Consider the following 24,174-nt stretch of genomic DNA (forward strand, 5'->3'; position numbering starts at 1 on the left):
TGAGCACCACCAATTCACAGCAGGCACCGTAAGCGCAGGCCAGACGCACCTGTGCTCGTCTTCAGGAGGAGCCACAGCCCGGAGATGTCCTGCGACAGCAAGGAGATGAGGCTTAAGGTCATGCTGTCGCCTGCCAACGCGCCGGCGTCAGGAGGCGGCGACCTGAGCACAAAGGAAGGCTGCAAGGCTCCATCTTTGGGCTGGCCGCCCACAGCGCAGAGGGGGCTCAGACCCCTGCGGCTGTGCAGGAACGCCTGCCTGGCCTGCTCCCCCAGGGCCTCAGGTTTGCTGTCCCTGAAGCAGGAGCTTTCCTCGGCTCGCTTATTCTGCCCGAGGACAGTTAACTGTTGAGACTCCAGCGGCACGGAGACTCCTGCGGCAGCAGCTCCAGCCCAGCGTCGCCCGTCCAGACCCTCCCTGCAGGAGCCCCGTGCTTAGCTGCTGTCAGTCCACTAAGCCTGCCAGGAACCTAGGGGAGGGTATGGACCTTCTGGCCCCAAGACACCTCACTGGGGATGGAGGCAGTGCTGTAGAGCAGCGCACTTAGGTGGCTGCGTGATGCTGCTCTTCCATGTCTGTCTGTCTGTGAGCTCCTCTGAAAGCTGTGTGTGTACATGCATAATCATGTGTGCCAGCAGAGCCTCAGTGGCTCTGACCACAGAGCTCCCCTCCTGGGGGGGTGGGGACTAAGAAAATATGGAAGATGTAATAAGGAAGGATGCTGCCATGGGTGGGGATCCCCGGGGAGCTCATTGAAATGCAGGTTTTAATTTTGTAAGGAGGGGGAGGTGGCGCTGAGATTCTAACAAGCTCCCAGGTGATAAGAGGCTGCTCGTCTGTGGGCCAGATTTTGAGCAGGCAGACACCCAGGGGCTTAGGACACCCGGTGCTTGAGTTCAGTGCTGGAGCTGACACACCTGGAGAAGACGACTTTTAGGCTGCATGAGGGACTGGTTTTGGCCCACGCATAAGGGCCGGCACTGAGCAGAACATTCATAGGCATTGCAGGTTCTGTTCCTGCATCTGCCATCAGCGTGTAATGTTACAGACACACTTCACTCCCTGCCTGGGCCCTGGGCAAAGAACTCAAGTCGAGGCCATCAAATCATGCATGCTCACACTTCTGAGGACACTCGTCACTGCAGCAGTAGCTGACATACACTCCAATCCACATTTTCCCTCTTCATTCTTGTCACATGGCTCTGGTTCTAACCTGGTCTTTGCTGGATAATTCCAATCATTTTCTTTCCAGTGGCTCCTCCTCGGCCTCTCCCACCGACGCTGGCAGACGTATTCTGCAAGCATAACTCTTACAGCATGACCCCAGGACTGGGAAACTTGGGACTTTTAAGCAGATCGGGTAGCAAGCTCCTCCAGTGAAGCTTCTCCTGTGGCTGGCCTTCACCTGCATCACCCCACTCCCAGGTCCCCCAGCTCACAGCACAGGTAGGTCCCCGCCACGCTGAGTACAACCATTTCCTGAAACATGCTCAGGGATGGCTCCTATGGAGGCCACGATGCTCCTATGGAGGCCACGATGGCCCAAGTCTGGCTCTGCCCTCCTGCCCCTGGCGAGCCCCCCACCCCAACCCGTGACACTGGGCAGGACTCCAGGTGCCAAGGGCACCTCGGCATCTAGCATGGTGGTGGATGTACTTCGAGTGAGTAATAGCCAAAGAAGATGACTATCCTGAGAAAGATGTTATCAGACCTGAAGCTCTTTCACAAGAAGAGACGTCATTTTTAAATACAAGGATGAGAGGTGCCATGTGGCAGAGGGAAAGGCTACAGTGACACCCACCTAACCACATATCCGATTTCTCCCCCATGTTCCCCACTCTGTCCCACTGTAGTCTCTCTGTGGGCCGGATCTTGTGTCTCTCGGCACACGGCAGATGCCCACGTCACATTAAGCAGCAGGATATGTTATCAGGAAGGGGATGGCAGCCACACTGCTCACTTGCATTTGGACCAGAGGCCACCTGCACCCACGCAGAGGAAGTCAGCTGATCTGGGTGCCACCAGGCCTGCTCCTCTGTGGAGGAAAGCTCACGTGTGCCCTGTGTCTGGGAGGGACTGCCAACGTCTGACTTAGGGCTCTCGGTGAGCTGCTCTGGTGGACAATCCCAGGGGTGCATCAGGGCTGTGCCAGAAAGGGAGTCGCACGCCTGGGAAAGCGCAGGCTTGGGGTTCGGCCTCGCCAGCTCCAGTCGCCCTTTCTTTCACTCATTCCGAAGGACTCTCTCAGAGAAGACTAAGGTCCAGTCCTCCCAGCAGCTCCTGACTGCTGGTGACCCTCTCCCACACAAGGGCTTCCTTAGCTGGAAAGAAATGATAGGCATTATACTTCCCTTTAAATAGGGCTTATTTATTTATTTTAGGAAATGCAGCATTGTGTAGCACACAGTATAGGCAATAACATACTGTAAGCACATATAACTTGTAAAGGACTATTACAAGTTGGCCCAGCCCAGAAACCTCCAGCCTGAGGTGTGTGGGCTCCTCTGTGTCCAGCTGCACCCCAACTCCTGATCAGCAGAGCTCAAAGATTTATGGGAATATGGCATTTATACTTCCTCATACAGAGATGTAAGAAAAGCTAACCAAGACATCAAATAGTCTCATGGGCGAAATGGTATCCTCTTGGACCTTAGAAAAACAGTTGTATAACTTTAAAATAGAGCAGAACGAAAGTGCCGCATGCTCTCCAGTCACCTTCTGCTGTCTGACAAAGTGGGAGGAGCCATCCTTGATTCACAGGGCGCGTCCTTATTTGCTAAGGCTTTTCCTCACCACCTGGCCTTGTTTCACTGTCATGGCAACCAGGTGAGGCAGGTGTCACTACTCGGCAGTTGTCTCAGCAAAGCCTCCCATAGCAGGAGAAGCTGGACACTGTGGCCACTTAGTTGCCCCCACACCCGTGGGCCCGCCCAGACACCGTCTTTCTCCCATGTCCTCCTCCCTTGTCCTCACCGCCTTCTCCTGCATCCTGCTCCCCATCCTCCTCCAGTGCCCTCCTAGCATGTCCTCCTCCCATGTCCCCATTCGGTGTCCTTGAGGACCTTCTTTAGCTCCAAAGTCATCACAGCCCTGGTCCTTCCAACCCCTAGCTATTTCCTCTTAGATAGTGATGCTCCCTGGGCTTGTTCCAGTTCTCGTGTCCTTCTGGCTCCATTCATGTGGCTCTCCTAAGCCAAATGAATCATCCCTGCCCCCAAGATCAACCCACTATTGCAGGATAAAAAGCAGGCTTCTTGGGGTGACACACATGGCCCGCAGGAGCTGACCAGCATGGTTGTCCTCCTACTGGCCTTGACCGCCTCCACCTCTGTCTCCCCACTTCCACTACAAGCTCTAGACATGGAGGAGGGCAGTGACCCCAGAGAGAGGAGTGCTGGTACCTCACCATCCTTGGGCCATGTGCCACTACCGCATGAGGGACCCAAAGGAAGTGTGGGTAGCCACTACACAGAGGGCTTGGTGGGGCGATGTGTCCCCCGGGACAAGCTCTCAGCACACATGATCACCTCAGTTCCAAGCACCTGATTAAGTGAATCTGCAGACTGTATTGTCCAGTTTAAAGTGATGCACACTGAAGAACCAAGTGACCTAAGAGAAGATAAGATGGACTAAAATAGCAAGCACAAACGAATAAAAGACAGCACGCAGTCCAGTGTCTTAAGCAATGAAAACTGTCCGGGCCAGTGTGTTTAATCCTAAGTGAGAGAGCAATCATATTTTCCACTAAGTCGAGAGCATCTTCCCAAATAGATCATTTCAGCTGTGCCATTTATAAAAACTTATGTGCACAATAGGTACAAGTCAACGAAATAATCTAATTGAATAGCTACAGTGAGTTTTGAACCCAGTAAACATAAATCCATTAAAACATAAAAATTTAACACCTTGTACTTAGTTTATAAGAGCAATAGAATAGCATTAAGAAAGATAGACATTTCCTTGACTTTGGGAAAAAGAGAAACTCTCCAACTGAATTTCAACATCATCTGCATAATTGCTAAGGAAAACTGAAAACTGTGGGTCAAAATAGAGAATCCACTGCACACACGCTCCTCTTTCAGCCGTGATGGCTAAGAAAACAATTTCATTAAAACTGAAACATGCTGAACACAGAATCTGGCTTGATTCATTATATCAAATGTGGAAAAATTATGAAGCTTGTTGAATCATATAACTCTCACTTAAAACATTTTTGTAATGAGAGCAAAAGTGCTTTTTCATACTATTAAAAAATTAAAAACATCAGTATTTAACCTTTCATCATTTAAGAATCTTGGACCTTTGTGTGTACACCTGAGCCTTGAACAACATGGGTTTGAACTGTGGAGGTCCCCTTATAAACACATTTTTAAAAATAAATATGTATAGTATTGTAAATTTTCTCTTCCTGATGATTTTCTTAATAACATTCTTTTCTCTAGCTTACTTTCTTGTAAAAATACAGTATCTGACACATACGAGATACAAAATATATGTTAATTGACTATGGTATCAGTAAGGACTCTGGTCAACAGCAGGCTACTAGCAGTTAAGTTTTGGGAGAATCAAGAGTTATAGTCGAGTTTTCGACTGCTCGGGGGGTTGGAGCCCCTTATCCAGCATTGTTCAAGGGACAACCGTATATCATAATTAACAGAGTAGTACTTGTTTGTAATTTATGCGCCATCGTACATGGATGGGGTGTACACAGAGAATCATTCCTGACAGAGACACAGCTCCCAGGTTTAGAGTCCACTCACATGTGCTCCTGTGCTCTCATGCCTGACCTCTGCCTCTCTGTGCCCTTTGCCTGGTCAGTGAGAGCCCACCATCAGGGCACACAGTGGTTCATGACCCTGAGGCTGTGCCCGGACCAACCCACTTCCTGAGAGGACTACCATGTCTTGATTCATTTACTGGAAGAGGATTTGGGAATGGTAGCCGGGTCAAACCACCAACGGTCTTCTTCGTAGCACTGAGTGTTCTGTCTCCCCTGCTTTGCATAGACTTGGTCCCTTGTCCCTCAGGGCACTCATCTGCCCCAAGTCCGACCTCTTGGCTCAGGGGTGTGGCTTGAACCCTCGGCTCTTGAAACTCTTTCTTCTGGATTCCTTTACCCGCCTCTGGAGCTTTTCCGTGGTTTTGTTTTGGTTTGAGGCCCGGACCGCAGTCTCTTGTCAAGGCGGGTGGGGATGTGCCTGCCTTCCCATGGGCTCCTCGCATGCTGTCCTCAGCTCTCGTCAATGGGCTCTGGACCCACGGAACGGCTGTGACTCCAAAGGCTAACATGGCTCATCCTTATTCTCAAACCCAAGACGGCTTACCCCTTCTTGGCCTCGAGATTACAGCTGGCCTGAGAACATGGGCTTGAGGACCTGAAGCACTCTCTGTTCTCGAAAATTCATGGAAGGCCACCACGGGGGCTGCGCTCTGCGTCACACAGACACGCTGCTGCCGTCAGAGCCAGCACTGTCAGCTGTCATCTCCTCTGCCCACTGGGTTTCCCTTGTATGTTTCCCCTTCTGCCAGACCTTCCAGACCAAGTATGGCCTCACTTGCTCTGAGCACACAAGACTTGGAGTCACGGGCTTCCTGAGACATTGGGATCACAGACTGCTGCCCAGGGACTGGGATACAGAGCTCCATTGGACCTTTGTCTGAGGAGTTCAAGTGGCCAGAGACGCTGGGGAAGGTCTGAACACTTTTTGCGAGAGCGGCTGGTTTCTGTCCACTATGAGCAGCCTGAAACAGAGACACTGAAATCAGGTGCCCCAGCCAAATTATCCACACTCAGCAAAGACACATCCATCTGCCCTCCTGGGGCTGACTGTGGCAGTGTGGAGAGTCTCGGTGACAGTGCCAGGGCCCGGGCAAAGCCTACACTGGGCCGTGACCCCCTCCCGAGGGCAGGCTGATTCTCCGCTTCCTCTCAGGCCTCCCTTCTATTTATTTTCAATAGATTCTGGTAGATAAGTCACCAATCACCCTCCAAGACAGAGCAAACTCAGCCTTCTCATCAGGTCTCCAGACGCCTCACCCCCTGAACCCCCTGCCCAGCCTTCTCACCCTCGCTCCAGCTCTAAGCTGCCCAGTCCTCTTAGCACCACTCAGTTTTGTATTTTATTGTACTTTTGAGTCATTTCCCAGTTATTTTATGCATTATGTTTTCCCTTCCCAATCAAGTAATGATGAATGCTTTGGGATTTGCCTAGAGTGGGCTATAGGAACTGTTCCACTTATATTTATTTTCTGTTTACTCCTTCCTTTTATTTTTGCTTGTGGTTTTTACAGTACACACTAAATATGTATGGAAGTTATATTGGGGTTGCACACTAATATTTTACTTGGGGGACACAGGAACATGCAGACTGAAAGATGGCCAGAGCACTGCCGTTAGACCCAGTGGAGGCCAGCGAATACCTGACAGCTTGTTTGGAACTCAACAAGAGGGGCCCAGGACCCCTTCCCACAGGTCCCAGGGCAGAACCATTGCCCACAGAGGCTGTGAGCAGGGCCCGGGCGGCCCCTTGCCCGGCCTCCATGAGCCAAACAGGAAGACTCTCCACCCGACTGGAAAAACAGACACAGAAGCTCCCGATGCCAGCTCTCAACAATGAGCTTCTCCCTCCTTCCGGGCGGGGCCCGACACCCAAATGTTTATCGGAACTGACCCATCATTCCCCACCTCCCGAGGGTGGCGGGAACAACCGCTCCATTTGTTCCATAATACAAGCTGTGACCTGGATGGAAAGGACCTGGGCAGGGAGCAGCATTCTCCGCCTCGTAGATCAACAACTTCATGTCACAAACCCAACAAATCCAGGTGGGTGCTGTGGGGTAGATACACACTGCAGAGAGCAAACGCAGCTGGGGCCTTAGGGTAAATAAAATGCCACCGTAGCCGGATTTAGGAGGCTGCAGAGAATAACATGTGCTTTTCTGGGCTGGACCATGGAGATCTCGGTCTCAGGCCCCACTGATACTCTCGATGGAGATTCTGGATTCTAAATCCGACCACCGAGCTGTGTCTGCTTCCTCATACTCCAGGGCTCGCAGTTCACATGAGTGGCAGGACTTTGGCCACTTGACACAAAGGAAGGTGGCCCTGAGGCTGGACCCCTGCAGGGGTCCCAGCCCACACCTGGGATGTGGAGGTAGGGACCAGCCAAGCCAGGGTGCCAGGTATGTCTGAAGGTCTGGGCAGAAGTTTCGTGGGGGTGGTGGGAGAGGGAGGTGCAGCTCAGAGTTCAGGCAGGGAGCAAGCCCATCCACGCCAGGACGAGGAAACAGACAGCCCTGTGCTCGCAGGTGGGTGGGTCCTGCCAGGTGTTGGCACTCGGGAGAGCTAAGGGGGTAGGAACCAGGTCTTGGTGCTGGGCTTGCCAAGGAGCCTGTGCCCAAGGACCAATCAGATCCACATCTAAGAAAGCCAGTCTTGGGACGCAAGGACAACAGAGAAAGGAGACAGATATGGCAACAGGAAGCCCCCTTAGGAGAGTCGTCATGTGCTCATTTAAAGCTGTTTTCCAAAATAAGTTTCATGTCATGGGAAACATGGGGGAAATTTTTCTGGACCACCCTCAGCTCTGCCGCACACACAAAGCCCAGTGGGAAAGGGCTCAGGGTCATCGGTAATGAACCAGGGCTGGTTGCATGGTGGGCACTTCAGAAAACTCCATTTTTATTTTTATAACTCTCCGAAGCAAACACGTTTTATTTTTAAACACCATTCACTTTGCACGACAGAATATAACTAAAAGGTGCCGAAAGGGTCTGGCCAAACTTGGGGATCCAGAAGAGACTTTGACTATGCTGGGAAAAAAGGGAGGGGAGGCCCCGGGTGGTAAACGGGGGATTCTGTGGGAGGACGACGGGAGCTCGATCCGGCTAAGACTGACCCAGAGCCATGTGAGGACAGGTGTGGCCAGGTTTGGGGGTATCTGGGGTGCACCTGAGGAAATGTCCTGGTAGTGCCTCATTCATGTGACGTGTGCCCAGGATCGAAGGGGCCGTGGGCCACGACTATCTGCTGCCTCAGATGTCACCAGCCCAGCATGTCCAACACTAGCACACGGAGGATTCTCTGCTGTTCCCCATCCATCTTGAGTGACACAGAGAGGGTGTTCTCACGTTCCTGGGGCCCCCACCTTCTCTCCCTGCAACTCTTGCAGGGAGTAAACAGGAGCTCCCTTCCTCAGGTGAACAGGGTTAGGATATGAGCCCAGATGCCCCAGGCAGCTAGTGTGAGGCTGGAATCAGCTGCCTCCTGCTCTCCCTCCTCGGGTCACCAGACCGAAGGATGGAATGGCCCCAGGGGGATCCGCTGGCATCTGGCCACAGCCCTGAAGTGACCAAGGGGGAACAAAGCTGAAAGTCCTGGCGGACAGAATCTTAGACCGGACAGGTGACCGGGGCTCAGAAATATGACAATGATAACAATTTTGATGCCAGTGGCTGTGGAATCCTGGCTACACTGGACTCTGTCCTAAGCTTTCTGCTTAATTATCTCCTTCACTCCTTCAAGCACACTCAGTAGGCAGTGGCATTTACCAGCCTGGGCTGGAGCTGAGAGCCGAGTGCCCTGGTGGAATTCCAGCTGTGTGCCTTAGTGAGCTCATCTGCAAAGTGGGGTGATGGTGGCCACTCATAGGGTTATGAGGATACAATAAACCTAGGTTCAGGGTGCAATGCTAGGGACCCAGGTGAGCCACGGAGCAAAGCTATGTTTTGGTGAAGACAGGAGGAACAGACACACAGATGAGCTCCATGTGTGTAGATGATGTTATGTGAAATGGAAAAGAGATGAGACCAGAAAGCTGACCAAGATTAGGGGATGGGGGTGCAGGGGAGGGGGGATCAGGGCGTTATCCCTGAGAACTGATCTTAGGCAAACACCTGGGGGGTCCCAGTGGCCCTATAAGAAAAGTGTCACCATTCCCATTTTACAGATGATAAGACTGAGCCCCTTGCCTCAGCTGACAGCGAGGAAGGGGCCAACCCAGGAGCCAAACCCAGCCTGCTTGCTCCGGAGCAACTTCCGGGGCACACCTGGGTCCACGCCAGCTGGCTTGAGTCACATGGTCCTTGAGTCACTTGCAGCCTCTCCTGGGCTGCTTGCAGGGTGAGGAGGCACCGGACTACAGGCCCCTGGTAGAAGTGACCACAAGGAGAGGGTGGGTACCCCAGAAAACAGAGAATGTTCTTTGCTTACAGCATGACTTCCTCCTGAAATGACAGGCCCTGCAGTGTGTCTCACCACGGAACTCGACCAGCAGGGCTGCGGTGTCCATTGGTCACTTGGTGGGGCCTTACCCATGCTCCTGACCAGCAGGATGAGATGAACGGGCTTGCCAAAGGTGAATGAAATGTCTTAAAATCGTTTTAAAAAATGGCTTCCCCACTTATAAAAGATGCTTTTACAAGTGCAGCTTACAGACACACTGAGCACCCTGCTCGGGCCTCCTGGGCAGGACCCGACGCCTCCCCTTGGCTGTGCCGCTGTGTTCCCGCTCCACGAACCCCTCTAACTCAGAAATATGCACCTGCTTCTCGGTGTCTGCGCCCAGCACGCTTGTGTGCGTCTTCATTTATCAGGAGAAAAAAAAGCTGGTGGAGAGCTGGGATTCCTCCACAGGAACAAGAACAGAGTTCTGAGGACAGGTCTCAACGCCAGGCCTGGTGAACAGTCTTCTCTCCTGCGCCCTCTGCAGGCCGCTGCCGGTTCCAGTCAGAGATTCCCTGATTTCAAAGCGTTCCTTCTCGACTCTCTGGAATCTCTGCAGTTGATTCTATTCTGGGTCAGGATTCTTGTGTTGCCTTATTCCCAATCCCATCCAAGTTTATATTTCCTCTTTCTCTCTCAGAATTGCACTCTTTTGGCCAAACATTAACTGTATTTTTCTTCATAGGCTTGATTCAAACCTTTGAAGACCATCCTAGTCTTGACCCAGACTTCTTCGTCTATATTGTTGCTATAACCAGGCCAACTTATCTTTCCTGGGGAATTGGAGCTTGCTTTCCCCTATCGGTGATTACAGAACGTGCCAGATAACTAGCAAGTACTAATAGCAAGTGCTATTCTGACACTTGAGTACTCGCCATATCCGAGTTCCAGGAGAACATCTCCACCGACAGGCATCTCGTGCCCCATCCTGGGCGTGGACGCCCCACAGCAGACCCCGGCTAAGAAGTGACTCCACTTCCAGGACTGGAGGGATGCTAAGGGACCATCACATCTAGAACATCTAGGAAACGTTTCTTCAAGTTGCTTAATCATCTAGAAAAAGGTCTTTTATTTCAGAAAATTTCTAAGGCTCAAATTTGCTTTCAGATAAATTTGAGACACGAAATAGCCGGAAGTGCAGATGGAGAGGCAGCTCAGGGCAGGGCTGGTCATCGGCCTCCAGAGAGTCAAAGGTTCCTTCGGTTACCGGAAGCGGGTGATGGACAGACTGTAGCTTCCGAACAGTCGTCTGTTGTCTCTTTTTAAATCACATGTGGTTGTGGGAAATGATGCGGAGGGATCCTGTGCCCTAGTTTCCCTAGTGGCAGCATCTTGCCAAACTGGAGTACATCCTCAAGACACAAACGTGTTGTCAGTTTATGACCACCCCCTCGTCCTTCCATGCCCTACCACCTCTTTTTCTTTTAAATCGAGTAGTGTTTATTTGTTGTTGTTGTTGTTGTTGTTGTATTTATGCGCCTTGTTATGCCAAAGGGAAAATGACTAGTCAAGGAAGCTGCCGACCTCTCCAGCGTTCTCTGTGTCCTCCGCTGTCCTTACACACCTTCGGTTCCAAGTAAGGTAAATACCATATTCAGCCGAGCAAACACATCTTTTGAACTGAAGCAGTTTCTCATGTATTTGTAACGTCACCTCTGAGGCTGAGCTTTACCCATTGAGACCTACATTCCAGCTTGCGCAGACGCTGCCGGTTCTAAAATGGGTTCTGTCACCTGCTCTCCTTCTCTGATGTCTTTCAGTTGAGGCCCCACCGCCTACCCCTCAAGTCCCAAGCCAGTTGTCCGGGAACTGTCCTTGATGGCTTCTCCCTCCTTCCCCTAGGAAACATTACCAGGCTTGGGCCTCTTCTTCTAAGGTCTTTCCAGTCAACCTCCCATTTAACCTGGACAGTTCACAAAGAACATTATCTGTAACCTGGACAGTTCCAGAGGTTCTAAGTGACTGCTTCCCCACTTCTAGTCTCTGCCTACCTCCACACTTCCTTGCCAAAACAGAAGCTTCATTTCACATTTCTGCTTAAAGCCCTCGGGTCTCTGGTTAAAAGTCAAGTTCTTGGACCAGAATTCCCTACCTGCCTATCTAGCTACTACCCAGACACTATGAATCACTTCAATGCTCAGTATTAACACGTATGTTCCTTTAACTGAGATGTCCCATCCCATTGCCTTCAGGTCACCTCTCCCATGTCATACTGGAACCACCAGATACCATAAACCTCTCCAGGACCAAGAACTGCCCTGCCCCCTCACCTTTATGGGAACTGAGCTCAGGAGAGATGCTCCGGGCTGAAGAGGGAGCCAACGCTGCCTTGTGAGAGGTTTGAGATTTGCCCTGGGGCTCAAACCCTGTGCAGACAATGTGAGATAAACACAAGTTGAAAGCATTTTCTTTTCTCTTGTTCAGAGGTCGAATATAATTTTAAAGTCAGTGCTTTTAAAATCAGAACGTAAGTGAACTTTTTGGTGTTTTACATGTTAGGCTGATTGACAATGAATATAGATATCCTAATGCAATAAAAAATAACTGATTAATGAAGTGGCTATAAAATGTTAAGGAGATGGGTACATTAAGTAAGTGCCATGCACCTCCCGCCCCCCCCAAAAAAAGAAAAACAACCAAGAACGTTCTGTAAAAGTTTCATAAAGAAGGAGATCTGGCTGAGAAACTGTCTTCTGAGTCACTATTTTGCTGGCTCAGCTAACTAGTTCAACACTTGCCTTCCTGGGAGTTGTACTTACTTTCAAAATTTATCCTCAAGGGACCAAGACTCCACCATTAACAGAGGCCAAAAAGGAGCAGCTGGAGTGTGTCCCAAGCCCTAGGAAGCTCTATCAGACAGGAGCCTGACTGCTTGTGTGCCTGCCATCCTTGAGACAGACAACTTCAGATGTGTTCATACTTGGCCTGTAGCATGTAACAACTCAGGTTAGGCATATTGCTAATTACACACTGGTTTATAGTAATAAAAAGGTAATACTTCCTTATAACGAATTATTTTAAATACAATGAGAAGATTACTAAAGAGTATACAAAAAAAGGAACTTTAAACAAGAAATGGTATTCATGGCCTGAAATTCCACAAACAGGCTGAGCACTGTCAAGTAGGCGTGTGGTAGAGACAAGCCAAATCTTGACTTAAAATAAGTTATTTCTGATAACTTAAGACATGTGGAGATCTCCTGACTCTGGAATTCATAGCATCCTTCATAGGACAAGGAGGGCAGCCTGCTACAACCCTAGATCTGACATAGCTGAAAGACTGGGCATGAAAAAGCAAAAGTCCAATGAGTGTTTTAAAATGCAAATTTCCACTGCATTCCAAGCTGCCACATTTAGGATCGCTTTTTCACCTAATCCACTTACAAAATCGGATAGATTTTTAGACTGCTTAACAACTTCTAATAAAATTTCCAACATTCTAATGAAATCATGCTTTAAAAAAAATCTGCTTTTTTTTTTTTTCCTCCACAGAATAAGTATAGTAACTGGAAACAGTGTTTGAAAGGTGTTTGCATCATTCAGGAAAATACCCCCTCTCCCAAATAGGGGAATTAGATTACACGTGATATAAAAAAAAATTAACCAAAGAGGAAGACAGGCTGGCCAGATTTCTTAGAGGCATTTTTAGGGAAGATCCAGGCAAAATCCCAGGCTCACTTTCGGATTTAGTTCAGACTGCTTCCTATAGCAAACACATCTCCAACTCGGGTCTCTGCAAGACAGCAGCACACCCCTCTCTGTGGTCAGCCAGCAAAGGGGGTGGACCCACCTGTCGGACCTTGTTTACTGTCAGATGGATGCCAGGGGTAGCTTCTCAGAGCAGAAAGAAACGAGTTCCAAGAGTCCTATTTCAGGTCAGGCAGCTCAATCCATTGATTTATCTCCCTGAACTTGATTAACGTTCCAGACAGGTTATCTATCCCAATTGTTCACAAAGAACATAGAGTGATTATTATGGCTTTCTCTTTAGCACCGATCACAGGCCTGGTGTATAGTAGACATTCAGTACCTGCTTCTCAATGAATGAACGAACGAATGAATGATTGAATGAAAAAAAAAGCATTTCTTAGGTCCTTGAAATCTTTCATAATTCATTTGTTCTTAGCATAATACAGAAAACAGTTTATTTTTCGGAAAATTGATTCCTCTATAGAAGTCACGGAGAGTAAGTACTCTAATCACCTCTTGCAGGCAGCCTTAGAAAATAAAGGTTTACTCGCAAGAGGAGACATATTTCACACACATTTTGAATGAAACTGTAAATGGGGCATTTAGTCAGCCTCTGTGTCGTGCCTCGTCCAGTCTGGCAGTGTGCTCTTTATATTTCTCTAGGCTCCATATGCAGGAGGATGAGCATTTGTGTTGATTTTATTTAACACCCTCTTTACTTTCTGTTCTCGAAAAAACATTCTCTAGAGATGTAGAAAAAGTAGTTTCCCTGAACCCAGCCTTTCTGATGTTGCAGGATTTAGAATAAAAATTCCACAACAGGTCTTTAAACGAGTGTTGCCAATGCATTTTATAAATCCTAGTGGTCTTTCAACATAAGGCAGTGACGAAGAAAGGTTTTGTTGTTCTTACTGCTTTCAGGATGGATAAAGTTTCCTACAAATCTGAACCATGATAAGATTGATAAATTAAAAGGACAACATTACTGAATTATGAATCCCGTTGCATCTCATACAGAGCCTACAAGTTAAGAAAAGACCTCAGATGTTGAGCTTTATCTCCTGCTCAATGTAAAATCTCCGATAAGGGTTTCCACGGAGCCAGCAGCTAATATAAGTGCGTGACACAAGCTTATGCAAAGCCACCCACACAGGAAGGCCTTACACATACCTGTCAGAGGCTCAAAGGAACAGGTCCTGACTCCTGCTCCAAGACACCAGATGCAAACATGTGGCTTTCGCCACTGCTTTTCCTTTTTTGTTCTTTAGTATATCTTAGATACACATTTTTATAACAGTAGCACTGCATCCCAGAGGTACTAAACAACCTTTTCTGCTCACCGTATAAAATTAGAAAAAAAAAATGTAGTAGATAAAGAATATAAAACGTATCATGCAACCTGGTCAGAAGTAGCCATACCCACATAGCAAACAGCATATGCGCTGTCAGATGTTACTCGTATTTCCTCTGAATCATAACAACTAGGCAGTGCCAGCAAATAGTTATAGAGTGTCCACTTAGCCTGCACACCTCCCCAAGAGGAAGCTTCCCACCCTCAATTCATTTCCCTGAAACTTTCTTCTACACACACTCTTAATTCAGAGCAATCCGCCTATATTTAGCCCTGCTTATCTTCTCTGAGGAACACAAACATACTGCAAGCAGCCAGATTTCAAATAATTGTGGAAAAGTCTCACATTTGGACATGTGCCCCCACCCATCTCTGAGGGACCATCTATTGGGACAATGACAACAATGCAACACTCCCGGTGGCAATCCTATTAGCGCTCCTAACCTCTGAGCCAGATGTCATACTTTCGTAACACACTCGCCTGCGTCTACATTCTTAACACAACCTCTACAACATCATCGTAAACGTCCAGTTCTAACAAACACGTGCATTTGAGCGACACTCTGACTTCAGGCTCTGAGACTCCTACCTGCTTTTGACCAGAGGCCACTCTTTCAGCCCACCTCTCCCGGCCTCCTGTTCTTCTGGGCAGAGCAGCTACGCTTTCTGAGATTCAGGACTCAATCCGTGAGGTTCCAGAAAGTTGTTTCACTTCCGCTGTTTTGCCACTCTGACTCAATTCTAATTTACCAGTCAAGTATTTTTAGCCAAATGGGGGAAAAGGGGCACCCAGCTTGTGCCTCCTGGTCTTGTGGGAGCTGTTCTCTGTTGGATTTCCCTGTCACATGAACAGCAGTTCTGAAGGAACCAGGAGGGGAATTTGGACATTAAGTAAAAAACAGAAGAAAAAGGCTGAGAATCAAAACAGAAACTCTGTTGCCCCGTATTAACTTCAAGCTGGGCAGGCTTGGGAGGACCCTGGGCTGTGTCCCAGGCAGCCCACGCCACCCCCGCCCCGAGGAGCTGCAGGTCTGTCTTTCGGTGCAGGAGGGTCCATGTTCAGTGTAGACGAAAGCATTTCTAGAAAGTGCTGGGAGGGACAGGCAGAGAGAGACCTGCTTTAAAGACTCCAACCAACCCAGACCAGATACCCTGAGACCCCCAGGGGTCCCCCAGGCCACGTGCATCCTTCTAGTGGGCAGCCCCATACCGTCCGCATGGTCCTCTGGGGAGGGGTGGGGGCTGCAGCCCAGAGAGATGGTCTGGTGAGGATAAATCCACCGAAGTGAGCTGACTCGATGTCCAAACGACACCTAAGCACCTGGGCACCAAAACCAAAAGCAAGGGCATTGAAGAACTGTTCCTGACTCTGTGACCTTAAGTGTCTAAGACTGCTGTGGCCACGGTTCCAAATCACAAGGACAGGCTGTTCTTGACTCTTTTTTTGTGAGGATGAGTGAGCACGAGAAGGGAGAACCTTTGAAAAGGCCTTTCCTAGTGGCTGCAGGTGGCTCCGTGGCTTAGTGGCAAAATATAAAGTGATACACTGGCCACAAATGTTTCTGGTTCATGGAGTTCCCCAGCGTCCTTGAGAGGACCCACAAAAGTGTGAGTGTGAGAGATGCAGGGCCCAGGGTCAGGGCGTGGGTGTCTGCTCTAGCTCCTGTCTGTGACACAGGGGAAACTTCTCAGGGACCAGGGTGGCAGTGAGGGGCTCAGCTGGCCTGGGGCTGAAACGACCAAGAACTGAGGCCGGCACTGGGCAGGCCACCCAGTGCTCAGACAGCAGAGGCGCCTCTCATTCAACAGGCCCTCCTGTGGGGCTGGGAGGAGCCGGCATCTTTGCTCTAATTTCCCGAGACTCATCCCACTCAAGTGGTTCCTTCCAAAAATACTTTCGTACCAATGAAGTATCCTGATGATAATTGAAATGGTACATTTTCACAGCCCCCAAAAGACCTTTCCATTTGGTCTTGTGTTTTAAGTGCACCTTTCAAATTCTCAGACTTCTCCTCTGGGAGGTGTGCTCAGTACAAACTGTATGCCCTGCGGAGGGAGTGGGGGAGACCAGCCTCACTCCAGGATAGAAGAGGGTGCAGTGGCCTCCTCTACCGGGCTACATCCTCCAGCTGCCAGCCAGTGTTGGACCAAGGCAGGAGAAACCAACACAACTAATTCCTTCAGGCATTTCTGTCGAGTATTTAAGGCTATTTCGTCCAACTGTGGGCTTAGCTCCATCACTGACTTCAGAAGGTAACCTCCACAGAAGCTTCAATTTCCCTCAAGGGAAAAGCATGTTACTATTTTACAAAGAGATGATGAGGCAGCCACAGATCTCTTGGGCAGAGTCCAGGTTTCTGTGCCTGCCCTGAGCTCTGAGGCCAAGTTCATTCCCATCTTCAAGGTCTACACCCAGACCAAGAATTCCCATCTGCCAGCCTTCCTCTCTGCTCCAGCCCAGCCACCCTGGCCCTCCCTCCCTGCCCTCCCTCAGGGGTCCAGTGCCCAGCCTACCACCTTCCCTGAATCTTCCCCAATCAGCCACTGATCTGGCTTCTGTCCTTGGTGTCCTGTCGCTACCGTGACAGCAACAGGAGCAACAGGGAAGCCTGGTCAACCCACTGGTCCACTCAGTTGCACTCTCAAGTCACCCGTCAGCCCCACGCCCGCTGGCCTGCTTGCGGTGGGTTGCTCCTCTAGGACAAGCCACGTATATTCCGACAACTACTACCTGACCCTCTCATCTGTAAATTGAATGACCTTGAGATCAGACAGCGATACGAAGCTTCATAAACGGCAAAGCTCTAAATCTGATGATGAGATCTCAGAACCAAGGGCCAAATAAAATTCTGAGGAAACATCCAAAGGCTCCTGTATTCACTGCAGCTCTGTCTTCCCCAGCAGGACCAGATCCTGGTCACGATGACGATGGCAGAGTTCTCACCACAGAGAAGGTGGGATTCGGCCAAGAAAGGAGCAATGTCCCCTGCTACGCTCCAGGAGATTTCCCGAATTTCACGGGTGAAGGGCAGCACCCCTTCCCAGATAGGAGACTTGCTCAGTCTGCGCATGGTTCTAGGGCTCTGACGGGACTGCACCAGAAAGACCCCCTGGGATTTGTCGCTCCCTGGAAAGCTGACAATGGACACGGCTTTGTGTCGTTGCACTGTACTTAATCGTACGAGGCAGCTGATCTTCAAGTAAGGCACCAGGCTTGCATCACTCTTTCAAGGGAAAAATCAATGCCACGTAGCTAATGGCTTTTGTTCTGTTTTGCATTTTATACGTGAACCTTCATGTATCGAGCACCCTTAGGATGAGGTCCAGCTGGTGCTGGTGGAGCTTTCCTCTCTCAAGTTCGGATCATTCCTGGAGCTTACATTTGTTAGCCAAAGGGACATCATTTGCTTTTGGTAGTTGATAACATAACTTAGAGTCAAACAATGATAACTTTGGGTGAAAGGCTCATTTACTTATAATCGCCATTCCCTGAACTATTATTCTAAACGCCAAGGGGACACAGATTACGGGATTCATGAAGACATCCTCCCTCGTCAACACGAGAACTCTGTAAGAACCATCTCTACATTTCACGACCCAAGTAACTAGTACATCAAAGCAAAGGCCATCGAAGCCAGGAGGCCTAACCGCTCCCAATACATCTCCTGTGAGAGCCCCAAAGGGACAGTGGTTTATAGGACCCAAGGACTCACCCTCAGCAACAGAGAGCAGCCAGGAGCACCATTCAGAATAAACGTAGTAGCTTTTCATTTCAGACACGGAGATTCTGCCAGCATTTCTGTCTCCCATGGCTGATAAGCAGACAGGGAGACACACTCCCCTGCATTCAATCCTGCTACCCTCCCGTGGTTACCCATTAGCCATCTTTCACTGAACTTTGCTCCTTAAAATGTGCACGAGGGACCAGCTGACTTTTTACTTTCGTTTTTACCCACGAACCAGGATGAGTTATTAAAAGGAGATTATTCTCCTGCAGGCCAACATCTACTCACTCCACCCTTCGTATTTACACTCAGACTCCTGGCTGGCTGGCCGGGTATTGTGAGACAGAAGGCACAAGGGACACCTCTGCTGGCATCATTTCCCTGCACTTTTTAACCAGGTGATAGGAAAGTCAAATACAGCTACGTTCCACGCTGCCTGGGGAGAGAGTGTATTTGCTAGAAACGTTAAATCAGACAATACTGTCCAGAATGACTCCATGTCACTACCTTCTTCTATCTGACAAAGTCCAGTTCTCTAGACACAAGTGACAATTTTCGGGAACAAACAGGTGGTGTCTATATTTATTTAAAGGAAGGTGAGCAAAGTGGAGGTATAGGCACCATATTCCAATGCCCCCTCACCTCTTTTCAGCTTTTCATTCAAAGTCTGTGTGTCTCCAACAGATGTGGGGTGTGAAGCTCGAGCCCCCAGCTGGACATCCTCTTTCAGAGCCCAGAGAACTCTTGAGCTCCCTCAACCACGGCGCGGCCGGCCCTGCCTTGGCCACTACACGTTCTGGGCTCTCCGGGCAACTGGGAAAGATTTCCCCTCACTCCATGCTCGGAGATCAAGGCAGTGAACAGAGTCCAAAAACCCCAACCAGCAGGTGCCCAGTGACTCGCCCCATTATGCACTGGAGTCCCAGCTGCTTAGACAATGGGGCCTGAGGGGCCGGGGGCTGTGCCTGCAGCTCCAAGGGCTCCTTGAGGCTAAGACCTCACCAAGACCAGATGCCTCAGCCCCCAGTTCGGTGTCCTCCAGCCTGAGCCAAGCCTGAGGAAAGAGGGTGTTTGGGGTAAGAAATAAGAAGCAGTGACTTCTACTACGTTGCCTTTTTACATTAGCTACCAGGAAGCTCAAAGGGAAAGTCTGTGCTTACTTGCAGCGATCAACTCACCCAGGTGCCGCAAATGTACTTATTTGCTTCTTTTAATTAATTCTGTTTCTGTTTGCTTGTTTTTGCCAACCTAAAACATGTTTCTAAAAAGAGAAAATTTAAGTTCTAAGAAAAACAATCAGTTTGTTGAAACTCCGCTCCTTCAGGTCGCGGGGACTTAGCTGAGGAGTACCAGGCTGCATTCATGCCGGGAGGCGGGGGACTGGACAGCGCGAGGAGGCCGAGAGGGCCGCACGGAGCCACAGTGACCCAGGGCCTCGCGTGTCACAAAGCACTGAACTGCTCGTCGTCCACACTGAGTCCTGATTACCAACGGGCACTGACGGCATCTGAGGAGCACGACTGAGTAAAAGAGGAGCTGCTCAGGTCAGACAGCACCTCTCTGCTCTTCCCTGCGGAGGCCCAGCTGTGACCCCAGCACTGCTGCCTCGCATCTCACAGTGAGGGACACCTTGGGGGCTCCCATCTCACAGTGAGGGGACATCTCGGGGTTCCTCATTTCAGAGAGAGGATGCCTTGGGGGCCTCCCCCCAAGAAGACACCTTGGAACACGAGATCCACTTGCCCAGGCCACATAGCTGGCAAGAGGGTGAGGGTGGGGCAGGCTCTGGCCCTGTCATCACCATCCCCCGCGAAGCCTCCAGGCATCAAGATGGTAATTCAGTCCTATCACAGTCAAGGATCCTCACTGCTACCCTAAAAGAGCCAGAGCACAGATCCCCTATGGCCAGGGTGGGCCTGATCAGACAACTCGGAGACCTCCACCTCACCTGTGGAGAAGGTGGGCTTGGGAGAAGAACATGAGAGGCACAAATGGAACCTTCATACCCCTGACGTTTGCTGGGCAGGGACAACAGTCCACACATGGCCCCTCATAACCATCCCACTCACTCTGTATTAGGGCAGAAGTCAGTGGACTTGGTGAGAACGTCGAGACCTTGTTATTTTAACCCTGAATCATTTGCACCGATGCAGCTGAGCTCAAAACCACAACAAAGGAGCAGAAGCAGACATGCTTTGTTTGTGGGCTCTGTCCCTATCCCAAAGGGAAACCGAGGGAGGCTCTTCTGCCCCTGGGGCCGCCAGCCACACCAGAGTCACAAGCTCCATCCTGCTCGGGAAGTTCTGCTGTCAAGGTCCCAACAGGCGAGGCCAGGGAAGGTTTCACACAGGTTTACTGAGCCCGCACTGGGCTTTTCTCTTCCTCTCCCTGGTGTTAACCGGTCAGCCCCAGGCAGTCTGCTCAACCTCCCCAAAATAGAGAGAGGAACTATGGGACCCCCAAACCATGGAGAGGCATGGGGCTGGCTCTAACCTGTTATTTCTGATGTCTTGCACATTACAGACATTAAGCGCATCTGTCCAGAAACAAATGCCACCCTATTACCCTAACAATGTCTCATAGCATGCCTGGGATCACAGAGTCAGCTGCTGCCCCAAGTTCAACAGCAAACCTGTTTCTAGGTCCATGAAGAAGGGAGGGGTGCTCCTGGGAGGAAGGAACAGAATGAGTGACAAGGCTCTTTTCTCCAACTCAATCTATTTAGAATATCTCTGCTCCTTTGGAAGTCAATTTCCAAAAACATTATTTTGAGACCTGTGAGAATTTCAATCGTGCCATCTGGCTGAGCAAACGCTCAGAGCACCTATGCCCGTCTTCTAGTAAAAACAGTGCCATTCGGAGGAGAGAAACTCGCTCAGGGGCTGCCCGCTCTTTGGCAGGTACTTGCCTGACTGAGTCTGGCTCTTTGACCTCTAGCTGCAGAGGAAGACAGGAGCTTGGACACTGGGGCAGGATGTGAGATGCCTCCACTCCAATCTCCCACCTGTAGGATGCCTGTCCAGGCAGAAAGGGTGCAGCACACAAGTCACCTTTGCTAAGTGTGTTCCCCTTACAAATGTGCTTTCCTTGTCTGCCCCACTGTCATCCCAGGCAAACAGACACTCATGAGTTCAGATTCCTCAGAACCAGAAGACAAGGTAAATCAGATAATCCTAGATATGAAGTCCAGCTCTAGCAAACACTGCCCGATACTTCATTTCTGACCTTTTAAGAGTCTTGCAAATGGCACACATTGTTTAGAGAAAGAAATATACAGGGAAGTAACTGCCTGCTAAGGGGATACTTGGAGTCTGTCCCCGACACCCGATGGATGGCGCCACCCCATCCCGTCTCACCGGGTTGTGGGCGCCTCGAGGTCCCCCGGCGCCTCCGGGTCAGCAGCCAGAATCGGCGCTGGGGACTCACTGTGGCTCCCCGTGCTTCTCCCCTCTCAGCCATCACGTTGTGTTCCCACCAGGGACGCGCAGCAGTAGTGGTAGAGGCTTCGATTCTTCAGGATGGGCTCGTGCAAGGGCTGAACGTGGCCCCTGTGCCAGAGTGACGTGGTTTCCACCGCCCCAGGGCACTGAGGATGTAGGCAAGGGAACCGGGTGCTGCTCTGCACGCTGAGGCCGGCACACGACCTCTAGAGACCTGGGGTTTACCGAGTCCCCAGAAAGAACAACAGAGCTTCAAGTCTGGTCCCGGAGTCCCCGGCCTCCAACTCGTCACTCTGCGGCCTCCAGCTCCTCACTCCGTAATGACCACCGGCACGGACAGTCCACTCAGGCGGCTCGGAACCTGCCCTCTCCCTAGGCCTGGCTCCTGACACCCGCCCAAGGAGGGCCAGCCCGCTGACACCAACTCCAGTGACTCCGGTGCGTGGCTCTCCACACCTTGCAGGATAGGCAGGGGGAGAAAATGCCTGTGGTGTCAGAGAAGCACTCCTGCAGAGTTGGGGCAAGGCCACACCCTGCCAATCACTTTGCGAGTTCTGGGTGTTTCCTTCCTTAGAAAGGGGGGCTTCTGCTGGCTAGAGCTCCCATGTCAAGGAGCTGCTCCAGCAGCCCAAGCTAAAAACACCTTCCAAGCTAAGGAAGTCTCAAGTTCAAACAAACAACTACAAGGCGGGAGGAAGGGAGGGGAAGCAGCCCCAGGCTTTCTTGAAATAAACTGCAAGTTCCGCCGTCTGTTACTCCTGTCTGCTGTCCAGCTTGGGAGAAAGGAAATGATAACACTGCTGTACTTGGCAAGCTGACACTTTGCACAGGGAGATGCTGAACCCATCCCAGCCCAAAGGCTCCAGACCCTGGTGCCCATGCCACCTCCCAGGGCATGAGTGCTTGGGACTACCCAGTGACAGCCCGGGCTGCTCCTCTTGTCCCAGTGCTGTTGCCTGCTGTGTGCCAGCTTCACGCTGGGCACACTTTGGGCTTTGAGATCCTCACCCTTAACTTGCCAGGCAGTCCATTTCAGTGCCTATTCAGAAAGTCACAGAATAAGAGAGTGACAGAGGGTTGGCACTTAGGTCTATCTAAGAGACCACACTTCTCCCGTGCACCAAGGCTGCTCTTTTATAAGTCAATATAATTAGAGCAGGCATCTCTGGTTTGCCGCAAGATAATGCACTTACTTAATTTCAGTCATTCTGGATGCACCCTTCCTCCCATGAGTGTTTGCAGGCTGCAGGGACCCTGCTAAACAGATGTGCCCTTCCCACTGGAGACCGTGAAGCTGAGAGGACAGCCGTGGTCCTGGGAATATGTGCATCCTCCGCTCCTAAGAGGCAGCGGCTCTGGTATCCATTGTCAGCTTTCCACAACACAGCGATTTCACCCAGTGCTTTCCTTGGTTGTGGAGATTTGCACTTCTAAACAGTAAATGTCTCAGAAGCATGAGAACGGGTAGGAGGAACAGGTGCTGGTCACTCTCACTTTGCTCTACCACCCTGCACTCTTACCTGTTACCTGAGGGTGCAGCGAACTGGCCTCTAAGGCCACCCCCAAGAACTCAAGGAGTGAGGGTAGTTAGCTCCCTGCGCTGCATCCATATGAAGCTCCAAGAGGAAAATCGTGCACAGAGGCTGAAAAGTTACAGGCAACATGTTCTCCACCCAGAAGCAAAGGAAAACCATGACCGAGATTCAAAGCATTAGCAGCCGGCGCTGTCAGGCATTTGAGTTTTCGTTTCTGCCCCTTATGTTGGCTTCCAAGCAGAGGCCAGTCCCAACACACAATCAGGAGGAAACAGATGGTGCGTTTGATGAGGCATGTCCAGGACGCAAGTCCTCTTCCCATGACCAGGGAACCAAGCCTTCAACTTGATTCACTCCACAGGGCCCCAGGAAAAGACACGCCGAAATGTGATTGCTATGTGTCCCCAGAAACAGCCTGCCACTAGGTGATTACTAACTGCAACAAGCTGTATGTCATGTGTTGTTTCTGAGGTTGGCACTAAATTTCTCGGTGTGTCTTTCTCTTCCCCCATGTGAGTGTTAAGATACACAGAGAAAATTGTGAGAATTTGGAGTGCCAGGACCATTCCCTGAGCAGCTAGTAAGTCAGAATGTGCACATGTGCACACATGCAGACGGTTTATGATTTAATGTGCTCTTTCCATCAGGCGGGTCTGGGTTAATCCAATTTCCCCTAAGTATCTAAATATGTCTTAAAGATGTTACTAATTAAAAACTTTTCCAAAAGTCTGTTCTGAGATATGAACCTCACTCACAATCTGTTAGTTTCTTCGCCTTGTAGGTTTGCAGCCTCCAGGTTTGGCAAACATCTTGAAAACTCTATGGGATTTGCCCAGCAGTCGGTGGGCATGTCCTCCCCTAAGCTGTTTGATAGTTCCTGGGTGAAAAACGCACAAAAAGCACTTGAGATCCAAGCTCTCCCTCACACTGCCCTAGGTGTGCTGAGCCAGGCTTGGGGAAGCTGAAGCAACCAGGCCCGTTGAGGGATAGACAGGCTCTTTTTAGACCCCAAGTGTATATTTTATATGATATGGCCTCAAGCTACTGTTAATTTCCTATCAATAAATGGCATGATTTTTGGCAGTAAAAGAGTCTTAAATTAATTATGTCAGGAGAGCAGGGAGTTATTTAGTGCAGTCTTAAACCAAATGAAATGCTGGGTAATTTAAAATTCAATTCTCCTGCGGCTGACACAGGCAGAGAAGCAGCA

General features: G+C 50.1%; 1 protein-coding gene across 5 annotated transcripts in view; it reads right to left on the reverse strand.

Moving 5' to 3' along the window:
• MCF2L (MCF.2 cell line derived transforming sequence like) overlaps nt 1–24,174 on the reverse strand; it is a 111,959-nt gene that overhangs the window by 75,992 nt on the left and 11,793 nt on the right. For 2 of the 5 annotated variants that reach the window (XM_025045015.1, XM_025045013.1), the window contains exon 1: nt 17,978–18,150. The exons of 2 other annotated variants lie outside the window; for them this stretch is intronic. In XM_025045015.1, the coding sequence (XP_024900783.1) occupies nt 17,978–18,074 (97 nt within the window). In that variant the 5' untranslated portion in view covers nt 18,075–18,150. Of the gene's footprint in view, nt 1–49; nt 322–17,977; nt 18,151–24,174 lie in introns of those variants that run through there. One more of the 5 variants, XM_015587390.2, reaches the window with a different exon arrangement.

This window comes from Pteropus alecto, unplaced genomic scaffold (assembly GCF_000325575.1).
Source record: "Pteropus alecto unplaced genomic scaffold, ASM32557v1 scaffold13, whole genome shotgun sequence".
NCBI lineage: Eukaryota > Metazoa > Chordata > Mammalia > Chiroptera > Pteropodidae > Pteropus > Pteropus alecto.